The 22,256-nt window shown below is 39.6% G+C and overlaps 1 protein-coding gene and 1 non-coding gene across 2 annotated transcripts in view; one reads left to right on the forward strand and one right to left on the reverse strand.

Annotated features, from left to right (window-relative positions):
* The window catches only part of Cep192 (centrosomal protein 192), an 87,222-nt gene that overhangs the window by 17,681 nt on the left and 47,285 nt on the right, over positions 1–22,256 (forward strand). The window contains 10 exon segments of the mRNA XM_036204906.1: positions 918–1,059; positions 1,670–1,797; positions 3,153–3,513; positions 4,706–4,849; positions 7,686–7,750; positions 9,113–9,322; positions 14,987–15,110; positions 16,585–16,715; positions 21,074–21,896; positions 21,986–22,106. Of these exon segments, the coding sequence (XP_036060799.1) occupies positions 918–1,059; positions 1,670–1,797; positions 3,153–3,513; positions 4,706–4,849; positions 7,686–7,750; positions 9,113–9,322; positions 14,987–15,110; positions 16,585–16,715; positions 21,074–21,896; positions 21,986–22,106 (2,249 nt within the window).
* On the reverse strand, positions 20,127–20,230 carry LOC118595069. Its single transcript, XR_004946447.1, has one exon. It is a non-coding gene; the product is annotated as a U6 spliceosomal RNA (small nuclear RNA).

Below are 22,256 nucleotides of genomic sequence, written 5' to 3' on the forward strand. Positions count from 1 at the left end.
GCTGGCCTCAAACAGAGATCCACCTGCCTCTGCCTCCCGAATGCTGGGATTAAAGGCGTGCCCTACCACCGCCCGGCATTACTGCATTTCTACAGTCCTGTTTTTTTCTGCGGTTGGCTGGCTGGCATCTTCTGACTCCGCACTCCTCCTTTCCATCATTTTCAGTGTGGTTTTCCTTCCTAATTTTCTGCCCAGCTACCGGCCTTTCAGCTTTTTATTAACCAATGAGAGTAATACATATTCATAATGAGAAAAGGATTGTTCCATAGCAGTTCTTAACCATTGAGCCATCTCTTCAGTGCCTGATACATTGTTTTAAATTAATATCCATATTCTAATTTGCCCAGTTATCTCTAAAATGTTCTTTATTTTTACTGTTTATGATTCATAATTTATTCTAACTTGGTAATTCTTTCATACATTAAGCATTTTATAAAATGTAGGCTCTTTGTTTTGTAGAATGACCCATAATCTGGAAACTTCTGATTACTATTTCCCCTGATTCGAATAGGTTAAACATTTGGGAGAATTCTAGTGATCCATTTTTCTCATGAGCACATTGATTAAACATATGTATGCAGTGGTGTTTCTACCATTTTTGTGTTTGATAATGTCATTGTTGGTCATATGTCTCTTGATGCAGATGCTTTTTCTTTTGTGATTAAATCATTTGTGTGATGACATATAAAGGCGTTGTAAACATCCTGTCTCTAGCAAAGTCTTCACGAACTGGTGGTAGTTTAATTGCTAAAGACTCTTGGAATAAAATACTAACTACATTGGTGGTTGCCATGGTGGTTTTTCTGATTTTTTTCCTCATTTTCTGTCTGGCATTCCTCAGTAAAGCAGACATTCTGTTCTCCATGTTTTCCTCAAAATGTTCTTTTTTAATTTAAAAGAGGATATTTTCTTAACAGGCAAATGAAAACAATATCTTAAACTGTGAGTTCCAGTTAGAAAATAACAGCTCTCTGATTTCCCATGATGCATGTACTTCAGGAAGTTCTGGAACAACTCACAGAGAGTCTGAGGAAGGCCATAGTTGTCTGTCTGGGACCAGTAAGTGTTGAAGTATGATTATTTTCTTTGCTTGTTTGAGACAAGGTTTCATATAGTAACCTAGGCTGGCTTGGGTCTTACGGTGTATTCCAGATGGACAAACTCATTGAAATCTTGCAGCCTTATCCTATTGATTTCTGAAATGTTAGGTATGAGCCTCCATGTCTGTCTCTCCTTTGTTCTTAAATTTGGATTTCAGTTTATCTTTTTAGAAAAAAAAAATCTTTCTTATGATTTGTTATCAAATAACTCATTTTCCCTTCAGACCTTCAGCCTAAAATCTTTGAGACGATTTTTAATACCTGAGCAGAAGAAATAGTTATAGTAGTGCCTGTGTGAATTGGCACTGCTAGAAGTTCAGTTACATGCTCTCTTTGGGTTGGGATTAAATGGTTGCGTACTACTCAGACATTTGTGAACTAGAAATCAACTTTCTGTATGCCACCCGGTTTCTGATGTGCATCCCCTTACTGATGCTTATTTTCACTAGTTTCCAGTTTTCTAAATTTGTCATATGAATACTAAGTATTAAGCTAAAAAGACAGAGTTATTACATTAGACTACCTAAACGTTGACATTGTTCCATTTAACCTGTTTTCTTTGTTTTCAGGTGGCTGTGCAGGTATTGTAGATAATATAAAGCAGGTAGATAGTGTGTTATCATTTTCTTCTCATACCTGGAGAACTGAGAAGGAGGGAGCACACAATTCGAAGGATATTGTTCCAGATCAAAGCAGAGTAAGTTGATGAGCATTGTATTTCAACTTCCTTCCAATCTCTCATGTTTGTATGATACCAGATTTTTAAAACAAGCAACCATTGTTAGCCTCTGAAAAATAAGAAAAATATAAAAATCACTTCTCATATGATTTGTGTTTGAGTATATGTATCTTTGGTATCACTAACATAAGCAACTGTATACATTTTTCTTAGATTTAAACCTCTGAAGTCATGCATTTAGGTTATTCATCATAACTATCACTTAATAAAGCACATAGCTGTGTCTGAGTGTGATAGTCTATGCATTGAATTCCAGCAGCCGTTAGAGGCAAATGGGTTGTAGCTTGAAGGTCAGAGCAGCTAGATGTTTCAGAACAGTCTGGGATACACAGGAACCTGACAAAAACAAACAAAACACTACCACCAAAGCAACCATTGTCTTACTTTGCTCAAGCATGTTTCTTTTCCTATGTTAGAGTTCTCTTTGTTCTGATGCCACCTGGTTTTTCCTGTCCTGAAACATGGTAGCATTTCTGACTTCTACCTTTTGGTGTGTGTCTGGTTTTCAGTAGTGTGTCTGTCTAGCTTAGCTCAGCTCCCTGCCTTCCCTCACCCGACTGAAATGGTCTTTCCAGTCTAAGGCTGTGTAGTAACTTATCCCTGACCTGACAGAGGCAGGTGAAGAAAGGAAGGATGGTTTTGTTTGGACAGTGGTTTGAGGAGATGCAGCCCACTGCTGGAAAACTTTTTTTTTTTTTTTTCCAAGATAGGGTTTCTCTGTGTAGTGTTCAATATCCTGGAAGGAAGTCCCTCTGTAGACCATGCTGGCCTTGAACTCAGAGATCTACCTGCCTCCAACTGAGAGCAAAGGTGTGTGCCTCCACACCCTTCTAATTGGTTTTAGAATCTTGAGTGCTTTGGTCCAGTTTTTTTTTTTTTTTCTTATTATCTTCTTTGTTTGAGGCTTCCTGACAGCATATTGGCAAGACATCATCTTCTTTAAAGAGATTGAAAGCTTTTGGATTCTGCTAGAGCTTTGGGCCCCAGCTGATGAGGCACAGTAATATCTGTTAGTCCATGAATATCCCCGCCCCCTCTTTCTTTCTCTCTCTTTTTAGTTACAACAACCAAGCTGAGAACACTTAGTATCTACAATGCATCTGTGAATAGACTTGAGCATGATCACATTTTAAAGTTGGTTTTAATAAAGTGCTTAAATTTGGCTCATACATGGTCCAGGATATACTGAATACTATATAGGCAGTTTATTTATATAATAAGCATTTTTTAGCAATTGCATTGCTTTCTCCATTAAGTGTTAAAATGAGTGTGAAAAACAAACTTTACTGTTGTTTCATTAATTATTTTTAAAGGAATGTGCAGGAGAGGATGTTCTGGGGGAAATGCTGCGTACTGTGGATGAGACGCTCAACCCTACTTATAGTCACAATGCAAATGATGTGAAAGGTGGCTTTGACCCGGCTGACTCCATAAAACAGGATTCAGAGTCTCCTCACCAAAATAAGCATTTGGCTTCAGATTTAGAAACAGTTTTGAATGTGGATAGATGCTTAAACATGGAGACTCCTACAGTGTTTGTTCAAAAAGTTGGGAGCACTGTGTCTCTGAAGACTGATGGTGACAATGGAGTTAGTTCTTCGGATTCTCTTTGGTCACCAACGTGTGAAAGGAGAGCATGTGAATTTTATGAGTCCGGTATGAAGCCTAATGACCGTAAGTGAACTATTTCATCAAAAGAAGAATTAAAGAAGTATATAAGATGTGTATATATTTAGAATAGGCTGAGCTGGGTTATTTATTATTATTATTATTCTTTCATATATACGTCCCGACCAGAGCCTCCTCTACCTTCACTCCTCCAGTCCTGCCCTGCTCCCACCTTTCTTCCTCCCCAGATTCACTGCTCCTCCATTTCCCTTTAGGAAAGAGTAGGCTCCCAGGGCTATCGGTATACGATAAAATATAACAGTAGACTGCATAACAGTCTACAAGAAGACAAAGCACAAACCCTCATATGAAGGCTGGACGAGGCAACCTCATGGGGAAAAGGGTCCTGAGAGCAGGAAAAAGAGTCAGAGACATCCTCACTCCCTCTGTTAGGAGTCCCACAAAACCCAAGTTCAACAGCCATTTAATACATTCTGGTCACATTCATCTCCACCCTCTCTTACCCTCCTCTCACCTACAAACTCCTCCCCATCAAGTCCCCATCTCACTTTGATGTCTTTTGTGTGTTTGTTTCTGCTTTGTGGCCCATTGGGTTTAACTAGAGCCAGTGCACATGGTTTTTAAGACTGTCTTCTGGAGTATAAATAACTCTGTAGTAGTTACTTCACTAAAAAAATAGTTTCCTCTCCCTGCATCAGCCCTTGACTGCTATTGGCTCCCCTGGGTTAGGCAGGACTCCATGAGCTCCTCCTTATGTTATTACGGATTTTAAAGATTTTTGAAATATACTAGTATTGCATGATTGTTGCTCAGAAATAATGTTAAGCAGACATCTAGTGCAAATATACCTTTTTTTTAAATATATATTTTATTTATAGTGTTCTGCCTGCAGGCCAGAAAAGTGCACCAGATCCCATTATAAATGGTTGTGAGCCACCATGTGGTTGCTGGGAATTGAATTCAGGACCTCTAGAAGAGCAGTCGGTGCTCTTAATTTCTGCACCATCTCTCCAGCTCTGCAAATGTACCTTTCTGAGTCTTTTTCCCTATTATGTTTCATCTTCCATTATAGACTTCTAGGTAAGCTTGGTGTGTTGCCATCAAAAAGATATTTTTCTTTTTGGGAAATGGATTTTCCTTTTTTTTTTTAAACCTATTTTGAGCAGACTTCAACGGTATTGTTAATTAAGTTAGTTGTTGTATGCACCATTCAGTGGTTTTGGAATTTACTTTTTAGAAACAGATCTCTCACAGAACGTAGTCTACCAAAATGAGGACGGCAAATGGGTCACTGACCTTGCATACTATACATCTTTTACTGATCAGCAAGATTTACAGATGTCTCCAAATAATGAAATGAATGAAGACTTCAGATCTGGTAGTAAGTATATAGATAACCAGTTTTATTGTGCCAGATTCATTGTTTATGATGATGTTTTGAGACTAGTCAACTTGTATTGGTCAGTCATGTAAAGTCCTTTCTGAAATATAATTGTTGCATTCTGGAAATGGTTTAGTATAAAGGATATAGAAGAGACAGTTACAAGGCTTGGTAGAAGGAAACAGGATACAGTTTTACATTACTCCTGTTTGTTGTCCTAACAAGTAAACATGTAAGGAAAGACATGAAGACTGCTTTAATGTTTAACCAGTGAAAAATTCAGGTGACAAACGAGATTATTATTTTAGGTTAGTTAATAACTATGTTTATATTTTTCTAAAAATAGGAAACTCTTCTTTCTTAATGTCCATGGCTGTTTTTTGAGAAGCAGAAAGGCAACACTAGAGTATTGGAGATAATTAACTGAGAAATCCCTTAGGAAAAGCACTTTGAAATGTAATAAGTAGTATTTTGATGTATCAATCCCATGATTTTTAAACACTCTGTAATGCTTAACTCATGCAAGCAAACCAAGGTTCTTCTGTGTTATCTTCCTGTGGACTGAGTTTCCTGTTTGCCTTTTCCTGACTGTTAGATTTGGTTGGTTGATGCTTTCACATTTTACAATAGTGTTTTTAGCTTTTTTTGAGTTTTAGATCCCAGAAACATGTCTGTGTAAATTACACTATCTGCATCTAATTTTTGGGGCTTGGTTCCCTTGATGTCCAGTCAGGTCCTCAGTTATGGTGATTGCTTCGGCAGACACATACCAGAATCATTCTGGCCACAGGAATTCTGAGCTGTGCTCAGCCCTCTGATTTTCCTTACTAGAAGCAGAACTCTGTTCTCATTTGTGTTTCAAGTTGTGAATGTGAGACTGTATACTTGTCCAGAAGGATAGTTTGGATCTAATTAGTTCTTTGGGGGCACATGAGAGGACAGTGTCCTTGCTTTGGCCATGAGTGGGCTCTTCTTCTAGTTCACTCTTCCCCTTTCTGTACAGTCTTGACGTAGCAGGACTACCTATTGCTGAGTTTTTCTGGAATGTGGGACTTTGTAAGTTTGGTACATTCCTGGCCACACATGGGTATTCTAGCAGTTTTCTTTGTAGCTAACGTGTAGAGAGGCTTTTAGTCAGATGAAATCCTGCGTATACACATAGACAAGTTTCTTTCTTTTTTCTTTTTTAAAAAGATGTATTTTTTAAATTATGTACTTATCTGTGTATAGGTATGTGCACATGAGTGCAGGTGCCTACAGAGGCCAGAGGAGTTGGATCTCACTAGAGTCGGAGTTACAGGTGATTGTGAATCATCTGATGGAGGTGCTGGGAATTGAATTCAGATCCTCAGGGAGAGTAGTGCATGCTGTTAACCACTGAGCCATCTCTCTAGCTCCAGACAGATTTCTTTTCTTTTTTTTCCCCTGTTGGCTTTTTGAGACATTGAGACAGGTTCCCTTTACATATCTCTGGCTCCTAGAACTCACTGTGTAGACTAGGCTGGCCTCAAACTCGGAGATCTGCCTGCTTCTGCCTTTCAAGTGCTGGCATTCAAGGCTGCCTGCCCCACCACCTTCCTAGACAAACTTTTTTTTTTTGAGCTGAGGATCAAACCCAGGGTCTTGTACTTGCTAGGCAAGCGCTCTACCACTGAGCTAAATCCCCAACCCTGACAAACATTCTTAATTTGCATGTTTTCAACTGTTTAAAGCTAAAATAATTGGAGCCTTGATTAATTTAAAGAATGAGTATTTAATTATTTTATTTGTGTGAGTGTTGTATGTATGACATGTGACTGTAGCGTGCATATGCAGGAAGACATGCAGTTGTTGCATCTTGTGCATCGTGTGTGGGGATCAGAACAACCTCAGATGCTTGTCCTTTCTTTTTTCTTTTTTTCTTTTTGAGATAAGATTTCCTCTTATTAACTGCTGTGCTGGCCCATGAGCTTCCAGATTCTCCTTTCTCCCGCTGTCGTATTCCTGCAGGTCACAGGGATTGTAGACTTGTGTGCTACCATGTCTGTGTTTTACATGGGTTCTGGGGATTTGAACTTGGGTTCTTCTGCTTGCTTGGGAAGTGTTTTACCTGCTTAGCCATTTCCTGAGTCTGGAAATTTTCTTATTATGGATAGAACCCTGCTATGTTATCCAGTTTGGCCTTAAGGCCCTGGGCTCAAGTGATTCTCCTGCCTCAGCTTCCTTAATAGGTGGTACTGTAGGTACATGACATCGTGCTTGCATTCAATTAGAATTATGTGTAAATGCCTTTCCAAAATTAGTTAGGGCGAATTGTTGATGAAATTAGTTACAATTGTGCATTTTAGTGGAAATTTGACAACCTTGCATACTTAACGTAATTATATAAGTCATGTGGATGGAATTTTTACATACTTAAAATATATTTCAGAACTAGAGAGTTGGCTCAGTGGATAAAAGTGTTTGTTGTACAAGCATGAGGGCCTGAGTTCTGATTCATAGTGTTGATATAAGACTGGGGTCAAAGGTGGTGGGTGGTTTGTGCTTGTAACCCTAGTGCAGGGTTGGAGGGAAAACAGACAGATGGTAGGTAGAGGACTTGCTAGCCATTGTAGTGGAAAAGTGAACTCCAGGTTCAGCAAGAGACCTTGTCCCAAAAAAGGAGGTTTGGATCAATAGAAGACATCCGAAGTTGATTGCTGGCCTCCATACCAGACAAGGGTACCTGCAGAGGTGCACCCCCCAACATGTCCATCTATCCCCATGAAAAAAAAAGTTTCCTTAGTATTTCATTTCCTTAATTTGCTTTTTGTGTGTGCTAATATAATGTAATTATATAAACTTGTTTCTTTTTAAGATGAAGTATTGGATTTAATTGCAAAAGATGAAGAAGAATTCAATAAAGAGCATCCATTTATACAGGTTTGTGATTACTTGTTCTCACCTAGATTTAATTTTCTTCTTGTATTAATTTAAATTTGGACCAAAAAAAAACCCCCAAAAAACAAAAAAAAAAAAAAAACCAAAAACACCTCCTCCCCCAGCAGTTACTGTAGAATTATTTCACTTTTTTTCATTTTATGACAACTTCTACTTGTTTGTTCTAAATTATTAGTTGAAAACTGAGACAGTAAAATACACCTTTGGAGGGAGTGCAGGTGTAGTGCATGCCTGGCCCATGAAACTGCACTGTATTTCTAGTGTTGTATGGAACAGGAGTAACAACACAAAAACCACAAACAGTTTGTGTTTATGTATTCATTCATTGTGTGTCTGTGGTAGGGACTACTTAGGGCCACCATGTGTGTACCATGGCTCGTGGTACATTTTCTCCTTCCACCGTGTGTCCTGGTGAGTAAGCTCAGGTAGTCAAGCTGCTGGCCTATTTTCCTTCTTTTGGTTTTTTTTTTTGAGACACTATTTCTCTGTGTAGCCCTTGCTATCCTGGAACTCACTCTGTAGACCAGGCTGGCCTTGAACTCACTGAAATCCGCCTGCCTCTGCCTCCTGAGTGCTGGGATTAAAGGCGTGAGCCATCACTGCCTGGCTTGGCCTAAAATTTTTAAAAAGAATTAGTTTTCATGATGTGTATGTATGTTTAAGTATTTGCATGTGAGTGCAGGTAACCGCAGAGCCCACAGGTATCAGATCTTGTGAAGCTATAATTGCAGGCAGTGAGGCATCAGGTGTGGGTGCTGGGAGTGGTTTTGGGGGTCCTCTGGAGGAGTAGTATACACTCTTAACCATTGAACCATTTCTCTGGCCCAAACTTATCTTTAATTTACTTAAAATTGTTTCTAAAGTTTCCATGGATATCTCTGTGCTTTTAAAAAATGTTTTAAGAAAAGTAATTCTCTTTATGTTTGGTAAAGATGTGTATATTCGACAGGCGATGGTGGTGTACACGCCTTTAATCCCAGCACTTGGAGGCAGAGGCAGGTGGATATCTGAGTTCAAGGCCAGCCTAGGCTAAAGAGCAAGTTCTAGGACAGGCTCAAGAGCTACACAGAGAAACCCTGTCTTGAAAAACCAAAAGAAAAAAAAATGTATATATTTGTGACAGTTTGTGTTTGATTAATATATTCAGACAGTGCATATTGTAACATGTATACAAAAATGAGTCCTTCTATAGACTTCAGTAACTGCTCATCCTTATGTTTATCTAAATGTTTTGGGCCACATTTTGAAAAAGTTAATTTTTAAGTTTTCTTAGTTCTTTTACTTTTAGTTTCACACATTAGGAGAACAAGAAGGAAATGGAACAATAACTTGATTCTTTTCTAGGATGAAAAAATAGATGTTCAGAATACTTCAGTTGCACTTGGTGATACGTCCTGGGTGGCTACAGTTAATTACCATTTGTTGAGAAAATCACTTGGCACGTCAGAGTTCGACAAAGATGATGCCAGTTACCTACGTCTGTCATTAGGAGAGTTCTTTGCAGAAAGATCTGAAGCTCTTGGTTGCCTTGGTGGTGGTAACGATGTGAAAAGAGTAAGTGTGGAATGTGTTGAATGTGGTAGAAGTCACTCAGGTCCACTTCCTGTTGCTGTAGCACAGTACCCAGGACTGGACAGGGAGTACCGAAAGGCTTGTTTTTGGATCCCACTTCTGGAGGCTGGGATGTCCAGGATCAGATGGGCACATCTGGTCAACTGCTGGTGAAGGTCCTGTGCTGTTGTAGCAGCTCGTAATGGAGAAATGCCTGTGTGTGAAAGGGGTATGTGTGTAAGAGAAACCAAAGAGAAGCAAACTCACTTTAAAGAATCCACTTTGGCCTTACTTAACTTGACCACTTTTCTGAGAGCTAACCTAATGTCTTCATTAGGGTACATTCCTTTTAGACCAAAAAGCCTCTGACAGACCCCACCACCTCACAATACCATTCAGTTGGGGAGCACATTTCAGTATCAGTTTTGGTGGGGGAACCACAGTACCAGGTTTTTACTTTGAATGTTATGATGGTATAGTTTAGAACATAGCAACTTTAGGGCAGAGACAACCTAGAAACTTGGTAGAATAGTGGTTAAAAGCTTATATTTTATGACCAGTCAGACCTGGCTTCAGTTCTGGTTCTGCTTTTTAACTAGCTCTATGACACTGAACAACTGTGTTCTATGCCTTCATTTTTCCATTTCTAAAGTGTAGTGCTGTTTTATAGGATGTTGTAAGATTGCAGTGTATTGCTACATATGAAGCAGATAACACAAGTAAACACTGGGTAACCTTTGGTATTGTTGTATGGTTGATTGGTAGGAAGAATTCTGGGATTCATTATTCTACTCATCTGCAAAGATGTTTTCAAATGTTGGAATGTTTTGCTTTAAACTATGTGGTAGGTATAGAGATTTTAGAATGCAAGCAGTTCATACAGTGGTAAGTACTTAAGAGAATGACGGAGTAGAAAGCTGCTTCATTGTGCAGTGCAGAATCGTGTTCCAGGGGATGACATTGAACTGGCATCAAACGATGACAAAGGGATCCACAGAACCAGTGTTCCTGGTAAAGGAGAACCATTTGTGTGAGGCCCAGAGGCAGGTATCGAGTCGTCCATCAAAGGCAGATAGGACTAAATGTGAGAGTCCAGGGTGAAGGTAGGCATGGTAGGATATTAAAAGAATACAAGTCTTTTAAGTCCGGCACTGGGGAAAGTGGGGGTCCCAAATTGAAAGCCAGGGTGATATGAGCCACATGAAATCATCCAAAAGAGTAAATAAACAACAAGGACCTGATCATTAGGGCTTTCCTGTGGGGTTGGTAGGATCTCAGATGAACTTCCAGGAAGGATTAGGAGGCAGAGAATAGCTCGGTCATGTTGTCTGGGTCAGTTCCATGTTGCTCCTACCTTTGCCAGAGGCCTGCATGGGGGAGAGCCACTAAAACACAGGAGGAACAGAAGCAGACATAGACTTAAGTAAGTGGGAAGACAGGTGGTGAAGTGGGGACAAGTATGACCTCTTGAAACTTGAAAGGTGCAGGGATTCAAGATTTGTTTTACATAGGGAATGTGAGTTACAACTGAATTTTTAAAATTTGTAATGTGGGTGTTTATTAAGGCTGAGGGCCTGTGTTAGCTTCCTAGTAAGATGGTAGTAAAATGGCTAAGATCCATTTAAAGAAAGCAGGGTTTGAGCCATGACTTGCTCCATGGTGGTTTGGCTGTTACTGTGAGCCTGTGTTAGCAGGAGTGCGGCAGAGGGAACTACCTCATAGCATCTAGGAGTCATAGAAGGGGAGAGGAAAAGAGGAGAGGTAGGAGAGCAAAGAGGGCAGAGGAGGGGAGAGAGAGACGAGGAAGGAAGTGACTGGGTGCCAACATCCCCTTCAAAGAAATAAATGCACTCAGTGATACCACTTCCTTCTCAAGGAACTACCTCCTAAAGATTCTGCCACCTTCCAGTAGTGACACAGGCTGGTCACTAGGTCCTTAGTATATAGGCCTTTGGGGACACTCTAGATTCAAACTATGGCACAGTATAATGAAATCACAGTTTGTTTTTGTTTTTTTTTCAAGACAAGAGTTTCTCTGTAGTTTTGGAGCCTGTCTTGAATCTCTCGCTGTAGCCCAGGCTGGCCTTGAACTCATGGAGATTGGCCTGGCTCTGCCTCCCGAGTGCTGGGATTAAAGTCGTGCATCACTGCTGCCTGATGAAATCACAGCTTCTTAAACTTGAGTACAATATAAAAAAAATTAAGAAAATTTATTTATTTATTTTACATTAGTGAGTGTTTTGCCTTTATGTGTGTATGTGCACAGTGTGCATGCATGGTGCTTGAGGAAGTCAGAAGAGGAAGTTAGAGCCCCCGGAACTGAAGTTACAGATAGTCGTGAGCCATCAGGTAGGTGCTAGAAATTGAGCCTGGGTCCCCTGGAAGAGCAGTCGTTCCTCTTCATTATTGAGCCATCTCTCTAGCCCCTAAATTAATTTTTAAAAATTATGTGTACATGCATGTGTCTGTGTGGATTTGTACACACTGGAGGGCCAGCCCCCAGGCAGCACCAGGGAATGCAAAAAACAACAACAAAACCCATGAATGTGGTGAAAGCTAGACTTTTTCTGAGGGGAAACAAGGAATAACACTTTCTGATGCTAACTTTCTCTTTTACTCCATCTTGAAAAAAATCCTCTGAAAATCTCCCTTGCTCTCTCTCCTACCTAACTGCTCATCCTCCCTCCTTAGCTCTCTCTGCATACCCAGCTACATCTCCCTTTCAGCTCTCTCTCTCTCTCTCTCTCTCTCTCACTCACTCACTTACTCACTCATTCACTCACTCCCTCCTCATCAGCCAAACTCTGAGCAATTATATGTTACATTTTCAGGGACCAACCCATTCTCTTAACACATGATATAAGTCACATAGTTTCTCTCAGGCTAGAGATGTCACACTGACCAGCCAGTGAGTGATGCTTGGCCATGCACGTAGCCTTAGTGGTCAGGGTTCCCAGACAGAAAGTAAACAGTTAGTTGGCTGAACCTTGAGTGCTAAGGGTACCTGCAGAAGGCCCATTACTGCAGAGGGTTATGTCTACCAAAGTTGCTTCATGCCTGGCCTTGATTCAACAGACTCTTGGGAACTTGTGCTTGTGTATTCTCTTCAGGGGCGGCTAGTCTGTTTTGAATTTGTTCTGAAGTCAAAAATTAGCTGTCTTTGTAACTGAGAATACTGTTACTTTCCTATTTATGAAAAATATCCCAGCATTGTTCCTATTTATCAGAGTTATACAGCTTAAACAGAAATCATCTTCCAGGGCTGGAGAGATGGCTCAGCAGTTAGGAGTACCAGCTGTTCTTCCAAAGGACCCAGGTTCAATTCCCAGTACCCATATGACAGCTCACAACTGTCTGTAACTCTAGTTTCAGGGGACCCATCACCTTTACAGAGACATACATGCAGGCAAAACATGAATGTACATGAAAGAAAAAGAAATTAAAAAAAAAAAAAAAAGAAATCCTCTTCCTGACCATCTACAGCTCCTTTTGTGCCCAATAGATGGAGAATATATACACGAGATAAACCCACAGGCAGTGGGAAACACCCATAGCTGTTATGCGGGAAGGAATGTAGTAGCACATGAGAGAAATTACAGACAGGAGCAGCCAGTCAATTAGTCAGTGACCCCATGGCTTTGCCAGATGGGACACCCCATCAGGGAATTATTCATCTAGTGGGTTGACCTGCTGAACACTAGTTGTCACCTGCTGTATACTTACATGGTCTCTGGTAAAGCCATTGCTACCAGCAGCTTTCAGCAGTACACATCCATATAGTGCTTGCAGAGGCCGGAAGTGGGTGCAAGCTGCCCAATGTGGACGCTGGGACCTGAACCTAGGTCCTGTGTAGGAGTAGTGCACACTTGTAACTACTGAGCCATTTCTCCAGCCCCTTAGAACTTAAATAAGAAACCATACTTATTATTATTATTATTATTATTATTTTGGTGTTTCAGGACAGGGTCTCTCTGTGTAGCCCTGGCTGTCCTGGATCTAGCTTTGTAGCTCAGGCAGTCCTCAAACTCAGATCCTCCTGCCTTTCCCTCCTGAGTGTTTGGAAACTGTTCTTTTAACAACTGTCTTAATCCATGCAGTGAATTGAAAAATGAAATGCTTGAGGGGTTGGGGATTTAGCTCAGTGGTAGAGTGCTTGCCTAGCAAGCGCAAGGCCCTGGGTTCAATCCTCAGCTCAAAAAAAAAAAAAAAAGGTGGATTGATTGGTTTTTTTGTGATTATGAAAGAACTGGAGAAGTAACCATTCTTTTTTGCCTTGTCTTCTTTTTGAAACAATGTCTCACTATGTAGCCCAGGCTGGCCTTGAACTTGTAGTTTTCCTATCTCACTCTGTTCAGAGTGTAGCTGTGTGCCATGGCTCTGAATTCTCATTCTCTCTCTCTCTCTCTCTCTCTCTCTCTCTCTCTCTCTCTTCATATAGGGGATGTAGTTAGTCCTAGCTAACCTGAAAATTGTAGACCAAACTGACCTTGACATCATAGAGATCTGTCTTGTCTTTCCTTTTAAGTGTTGGGGTTACAAGCATGTGCCGCATGCATAGCTTTCTGAACTCCTTCCTAAACAGAGGAACACAAGCAGTAGATCTTAGGAAAAGAGGTCTGACTCAGAATTTTTATTTTGGGATTAGGAAGTGTAGTTGGAGTTTTCCTGCCTGGCCCAGTCAGGACAAATCTCTCTTACCTGCCAGTCTCACAGTCGCTCAGACCCAACCAAGAAAGCACACAGAAACTTACATTGTTTACAAACTGTATGGCCGTGGCAGGCGTCTTGTTATCTACTTCTTCTATCTTAAATTAACCCATTTCTGTTAGTCTATACTTTGCCACATGGCTTGTGGCTTACCAGTGTCTTTACACGTTGCTTCTCATGGCGGCAGCTGGCAGTCTCTCTCTCCAGCCTTCTACTTCCCAGAATTCTCTTCTCTCTTGTCCCGCCTATACTTCCTGCCTGGCCACTGGCCAATCAGAACTTTATTTACACAGAGCGATATCCACAGCAAGGAAGTTTTATACATTCAATTTACTGGGTCAAGGGAAGAAACTTCCAAGAGGATATAAACCAGAAATGGAATTCATATTTTAGATCTGTGATATTGAAGTCGTGTAAGAAAAGTACAAATTCAGTTCTTTTTAACAAGCTCCTTGAGCCTAGATCTTTCTGAAACTTCCATGAAAGTCAGTGGGAGTATGCTTAATCTCAAGGCATGTTTTCTGCAGACTAATCTATAGAACAAAATATGCTATATTTAAGTTCTACCCCTCTCCCACTCCGCTCCCCATTCAGAATAGTGCCTAATAGTGAACGTTTGTCACTGTTAATGAAGACTGAGGTGTCACTTCTGGATTGTTCTGAGTTTTCGGAAGGCTTACCTAATGACGTTAGGACAGTGATTCTGTGACAGCTAGGACTGAAGAAAGAAAAGACTTTGTCTGAAGCTTCTCCTTCTCTCCCATGTTGGATGTAGAACCCAGGTCTTTCCATGGGCGCAGCAGGGACTGCCATGGAGAACCAGCCCAAAGGTTCTGTCTGGACTTGAAGTCAAATGGCAAGAATAGATTGTTGAAGTCACTTTAATGTTTTAGTAGCATTAGATTAGATAATCTAGAGCTTTTCCAAAGAAGATTCACTTGTGTTTAATTACTTTTGCAGCCATCATTTGGTTATTTTATTAGATCACCAGAGGAGAGAGAACCTTTCGCATTACTGAAATCTGATGTGTCAAGAAGTAATTTGGAAAAAGAAGTGACTCATCTTCACCACGATTTAATTTCAGGTAGTGGATTAAGTGAAAGACTTCAAGGAACTTTTGTCTGAACGTGTAGTCATGGGAATCACATGATCATAGCTCTGTGGGTGAATGTATACATTGCTCTGTAACTATTCAACATTGGTTGCAGATTTGATTTTTTGTTGTCTTTTTTTTTTTTTTTTTTTTTTCTGAGACAGACTTTCTCTGTGTAACAGTCTTGGCTGTCCTGAAACTCATGCTCTAGACCAGGCTGGCCTCAAAGTAGCTCACAGAGATCCTCCTGCCTCTGCTTCCTGAGTGCTGGGGTTAAAGGTGTGCGCCACCACCTTCTGGCGTAGATTTGATTTTTATATAACCTCACATTTTCTTTTCAATTGAAAGTAGATAGCCAAAATCCACCCAGATTTTTGTATAAACTACTGTAGCAAATGAAAATAACTTCAAATGACCTAGTAAAATTTGGCTTATTAAATTATTGCTGTTAAGGAATAATAGGAATTATATTTATTATTTAGATAGATTTTGAAGAGATATTTTGAATTTTATAGTATAATAGTCTACATATAACCTAACATTCCTGCAATATCTATGGAAAGTTGTTTTTTTTTTTCCCCCCCTGGAGCTGAGGACCGAACTCAGGGCCCTGTGCTTGCTAGGCAAGCATTCTACCACTGAACTAAATCCCCAACTTTTTTTTTTTTGAGACAGAGTTTCTGTATGTAGCCCTGGTTGACCTGGCCTCACTCTGTAGACCAGGTTGGCCTTGAACTTAGATATGCTCAAGGTGTGTATCATCATTCCTGGCTAATAGAAGATACCTTGTTAGACTTTCTTGTTTAGCTAAGTTGTTAGCTAACCCAATGTCTTTTACTGCATGAATATGAAGTTGAATAATATGTGCTCCATTCTTTTAAAAAAATTACTATTTTATTTTGTATGTATGGTTGTTTTGTCTTATGTATGTCTGTGCACCATATGCATGCCTAGTGCCTGTGGAGGCCAGAAAATGGCATCAGATCCTCTAGACCTAGAGTTATAGACAGTTGTGAGCTGCCATGTGGGTGCTGAGGATTGAATCCAGGTCCTCTGGAAGGACAGCCAGTGCTGTAATCATTGAACCATCTCTATAACCCCAAGATTTGTTCCATTCTTAAAGCGCCTGTGTCCCGACACAGGACTTAGGATAAAGGGCCCGTGTGTGTAGTTAATTTTTATCATTCTGAAGGAGTGTATAAATTTGAACTCAGTATTTGAAGCCAAAATACATTAAATTAGTTTTTGTGAATGTTTGTAGGGGAGATTAAAATCCAGAGATTTCCATCAAAGCCTGTCCTTTGTCTGGATGTCTGTCATTTAAGCAGTCTGACTGAGGACAACTTATGTTTGCAGCACAAAGATACTTTCCTTGACAATTTTCGTTTTGACTGGTACTTTCTTATCTCAGATTATTTGAGGGGTAATACATGCCTTTAAGTTGACTATTGTTTATCTTCTATAGGAAATTTAAATGAACAGTCCCAGACACAGCTAAGTGAAGGATCAGTTACACTTCAGGCTGAAGAACTGCAGAGTTCGTCAGAGGTGGATGGAAATGATGTGACACTAACTGCTAACAAAAGCAAGACAGAGGTAGCTCAAGCTTTTCCTACAGGGATTCTTGTACTATCTTGATATGGCTTTCAAATCAGATGGACCAAGGACACTTGTGAAAATGTATGGCCTGAGTTTTGTGGCTTCAATTTTGTTTCAGTGTCCTTTCAATGAGAAACATTGTAAAATCAATTTATAATGTACATACAGAAGAATATATGAGGACTTAACAATGAATGAGTTATTACAATTTGTGTGTTCCAGATGAAGAAAAAGAACAGTGTGATGTATCCATACACGGTTTGTTCTTCCTGTCTGGTGTGTTACATCTTTCTTGACTTGGCCAGTAGGAAGTCTGTCAACTTCTACCTCCAGAACCAAAAAACAAAAGTTGCCAATGATTCAGAATTCTTTTTTAAAACCTTTTCTAAACAGTACTTATTACTAGTGTCCAGGATACTGTATTCTTTGGCCTGTTTTGAACTTGATATAAAGGAAACTATGTAGTGTGTCCTTTTCTTTGACTGCTTTTGCCTCAGCTTTTACTCGGGAGAGGGATGTAATAGAAGGTCATTTTACTTAGTATGGGCTGTTCTACTACATGAGTGCTAGTGCATGTGTGTTGTAAACAGCCTAGTACCTTTGCCTTGTTGGCCGACACCCCCGCACTCTTCTGTGTCTTGTCTATGTTGAGTGTAACTGATGGTTCACGCATGTTGGTGGCTTCCACTGAAGTACCTTTGGCCTAGTGTTTGGAGTAGGTGCCCAACGTAGATGTCTCCAGTGTTCTGTAATAATTCATGCTAACACATGACCTCTCCTCACAGAATGGGCTTACTAAACATTTGAGTAGCTCTGTAGTGGTACTTCTTTGTATTAATTTGTACTCCTCTGAATGATCACTAATGAAGTTAAGTACTTTTATACTTTAACTGGTCTTTTAGGTAGTTTCTTAGATGAAATTACATTTGTAGGATTTCTCTGGTAGGAACTTTTGGTCGGTCATGAAAATTTCACCTATCTTCCATTTTGTGACTTACCCCTCTCCCCTCCAAGATAGGGCCTCACCGTGTGGTACAAGTTAGTCTTAGAGGAACTGTGTCATCCAGGCTGGGCTCAGACTCTGTCAGTCTTCTGTGTCAGCCTCCTTGAGTGATTACACAGAGTAGCCACCGGGCCTGGCTTAGCCTTTTCACTCCTAAGAGTATCTGCTTTTTTAAAAATTAGTTCATGCTTTCTCTATTCCGCTAATGTGCTGACTTTATAATAATAAATCAGATCTGAAAGATAATGTTTCTTCAGTCTTGTCTGTGTTATATCACTTGTAAATATTGTTCTTGATAGTAAATCTTGGCATCTACTAAAATCATTTCCATAATTTTCTTATATACCAAACAACTAACCCGCCAACAACCTTATTATATTTATTCTATAGAACAGTAAAATTCAAATCTCTGTAATACTGAATCTTCATATTTATTGTAATTTTCCTCTACATTTAATGATTGGACAGATTTTCCTTCTCTTTTGTTAGTTTTTTTTCTAAAGTAGTTGAAACATTTTATTTTATTTTATTTTATTTATTTTTTTTGGTTTTTCGAGACAGGATTTCTCTGTGTAGTTTTGCGCCTTTCCTGAAACTCACTCTGTAGCCCAGGCTGGCCTCAAACTCACAGAGATACGCCTGGCTCTGCCTCCCCAGTGCTGGGATTACAGGCGTGTGCCACCCCCGCCCTGCAGTTGAAACATTTTAATAGTTTTTTTCCCCCTTTTGGGACAGGTCTCATTATGTTGCCCTAGCTGTCCTAGAACTCACTATATAGACCAGGCTTTTCTTGAACTCACCAACATCTGCCTGTCTCAGCTTCCCTAGTGCTGGGTTTTAAAGGTGTCTGGCATTATTTTATTAATTTTTTTTTAGAAAAGGACTCATTGTGTAGCTTAGACTGGCCTTGAGCTGTTTTTTTTTTTTCTTTTCTAACATCCTGGGATGAATGTGTAGCTCACTGATTCTTTTTTTTTTTACTGAATTTTCTGTCTTGTTTTCCTAATATGAACATTATCTAGTGGTATGAATTTTCCATCGAACACAGTTTTTGCTGAAACCCGTGTTTTGTCTTCCATTTCATGTTTGATCCATCATATTGTCAGTATTCAGTTTCCTTCCTCACCCCCAGTCTACCTGTATCAACACTTTTCTCCCTGTCTCCTGCCCGTCCTCCTTCCTGTTCTGCCTGTGCTGGAAATTGAACCCCTAGCCTCACACATCCTTAGGCAAGCATTCTTCTACTCATTGATATCCCTCATCCCTGGTCAATGTATTTTCTGATTCCTTAGGCCCATGAATTTTTGCCTTTTGAAAAAAATTATCTTGCTTAGTTTTCAAACATTTATGAGATTTTCCAGATTTTTAAAAAATTATTTTTATTATTTTAAATGATTTATTATTTTTCATTATATGTATATGAGGGTAGGAACTGTACATATGTGTGTGGGTACCTACTCCTGGACTTGGAGTTGTGGGCAGTTGTGAACCACCTGTTGTGGGTGCCGGGAACTGAACTCAGGCCCTTTGTCAGAATAATATATGCTCTTATCCACTGAGCTGTCTTTCCAGATTTTAAAATATTTGGTTTTAGATTAATTGTTCAGTGTTCAATATTTTTGCTCTTAGTCATTTGAATTTTACCAAAACATACATGAAATGGATCTGGATTTGTTCAGTTTTAAAAACGCATCTTGTTGGCTTGAAGGGAACACCTGCTGCATAACTATTGCCTGCTTTTGTTTCTGTTTCATTAATGTGAACTTCGCTAAACAGAATGCTAAAGTTGATTTCATGTTAAAATTATTTTGCTGTTCCTTCAGTCATTTAGGTTTTAATACCACACACCATGACTGTATGTTACTCATTATGAGTCTGTTTTTGCTTTGAATTTTTTGAGGCTATAGTTTTAGGTCCATACAAATCCAAATTGTTGGGCTAATTAACTTTTATCGTTGCACACGTCTTCCTCTATTCCTGTTGTTTTGTTACCCCTAAGGTTGGTATCAACCGTGTAAATACGAACTTTCCCCCTAGGGTTGTGTTGTCATGCTGTGTTTTACCCATGACTTTTTATAGTTAAGAACAGCACAGCTGTTTATCTGTGTTCCTATTCATGTTTCTCAGAGTGTGTGTAAAGGTCAGAGGACAACGTGTAGGAGTCAGTTCTCTTCTGCTGTGTGCCATGTGGGTCTCCAGGTATTGAATGTAGGTCATCAGGCTTCACGGCAATTGCCTTTACCCACTGAGCCATCTTGCTGGCCCTTTACTTTTAATCTTCCCTTGTTCTTATTTTGGATGCTTCTCATTTAAGAATATAGAAAGAGACTTTTCTTATCTTTTTTTTTTAAATCAGTTTCACAGCCTTTGTACACTGCTTTTTTCTTTTTTCTTTTATTTATTTTTAAAATATGGAACACTTCACGAATTTGCGTGTCATCCTTGCTTAGGAACCATGCTAATCTCTGTATCGTTCCAGTTTTAGTCTGTGTGCTACCAAAGTGAGCACTGTACATTTCTTTTATGCAATTACTAGTCCATGACCATTTGAATATTTTCTCTTTATTTGTTGCTTGTTTTCTCTGATCTTTATTCTTTTTCTTTGGTTATTCTTTTGGATTGTATTTTATATGAATGTGTTTTCTTTTTTCTATTAATTTCATACATTTTTTTCTGTATTAGTGATTATCTAAGAAATTATGACCTGTCTCCTTGATTGACTTTCATAAAACTTTTTGTTCCTTTCTTTCTTTCCTTCATTCTTTCCTTTCTTCTGTCTACCCATCCTCCCTTCCTTCCTATTTGTTTGTTTGTTTGTTTGTTTGAGACAGTGTCTCTTGTAGCCCAGGCTGCCTTGAATCCATGCATAACTGAGAATAATTATTCTCCTGACCCTCCTGCCTGTTCTTGCCATGTGGAGATTATACACATGTGCCAGCACACTGAGCAAAGGGGGTGCTGTGAAATATGCTGTTGGTTCCGCTGCCTGTCCTGGTGTCAGCCGAGGTAGATGTTTTAATGTGTTTACCATAAATAGTAATGTATAGTTTTTGCTCTTGGGCCCATCTCAGTTTTATACTGTGGTTCCCATTGTGTTTTTTGTGCCCAATTTATAAATTAAGTTTTGTCATAGGCATGTATGTTGTTTAGGAGTGGAATAAGGGGTGTGTGTGTGTGTGTGTGTGTGTGTGTGTCTGTCTGTCTGTCTGTGTGTCTGTGTGCCCATGTGTAGTTTAGTGTGCTGTCTGTGCTTTCAGAATAAGCGAAGACTACACTTAATAAAGATTAAACTAATCTGTACTTATCCTTGTAAGTAGAGTGAGTCATTTAATAAATGTTTTCTTATGTCTAGGACACTTTCTGCATTACTAACAGACTTGAAGACCACCAGAACACACTGTCTGGTGGTGGAGATTCTGTACTTAGAATAAGCACCATTGCTTCAGCCATTGCAGATGTGTCAGTGAGTACTGATCCTGCCCAGCTTGTTGCCATGATGAAGGGACTTACAAATAAAAGAAGAGGCCAGACTCTCCAGGATGATGATGCAGAAGAGGACTGTTCCACCACGTCTCATTTCCTAATTAATGATGTAGAAAAAAGTAACAGGTCCAATGCATTTGATATGGAGAAATACCTTACAAAAACAGAAATTAGTAGCTGTGAAGGTGCTCGGGAACCGTTTTTGAGAGCAGGCACGTCTGACATTTGGGATGTATGTTTGTCCAAACAGCAGACTCTTCAAGACAAAGGTATGGTGAATGCTGCTGCTACTAATACAAGGGAACCTAAAGGAGATTCAGCAGCTATTTTCTATGGGGAAAATACAGAGAGTCAGACTCAAGAATCACTTAGAACAATAACCTCTTCAAACTCGGTTCTTACAAACACCAGAGAGAATAGAGACCCAGCCACAGGGAGGAAGACATGCTCCATTGACGAATTACCAGATGTGCAGAACAATGAGAAAGCTGCCTCGGTTTCCATTCCAACACCCAGTAGTTACTCATCGATGAGGGACTCCAGAGTACCATGCCTTCGCCTTTTAGAAGAAGGTGAAGAAATACAAGATAATAGAGAACACCAAAGGAAAAAGGAATGTGTCAGTGAGGCAAGCAGCAGTGACAAGCACGTCACTTTTGAAGAAGATTGTAGAGTCTTATTTAAAAGTGTTGGTAAGTATCAGTGATCCATCGCATGTAAATTGTGTGGCTTTTGTTATTGTTGTTTTCTGTTCTTATTGGAGAATACACCTTTGTAATAGATGTGAAAAATGCCTTTCCCAAGAGTGGTGGATCTGGCTTTGAAGAGCAGGGGAGCTTCAGACTGTCTACTTCACCACTCAGCCGTTCTTCTCCTAGTGAGACTTCTGGAAGCTTATCAGGGTGAGTGCTTGCTTAACTTTATTTTTGTTTATTGCCATTATTTGAGAATTTCATGCAGGCATATAATGTGATTTGATTAGATATGTCCCACCTTGATTATTAAGTTTTAAAAACTTGTGCTTGCTATCTATCTATCTATGAAAATTAAAT

Source organism: Onychomys torridus, chromosome 13 (genome assembly GCF_903995425.1).
Source record: "Onychomys torridus chromosome 13, mOncTor1.1, whole genome shotgun sequence".
NCBI classification, from domain to species: domain Eukaryota; kingdom Metazoa; phylum Chordata; class Mammalia; order Rodentia; family Cricetidae; genus Onychomys; species Onychomys torridus.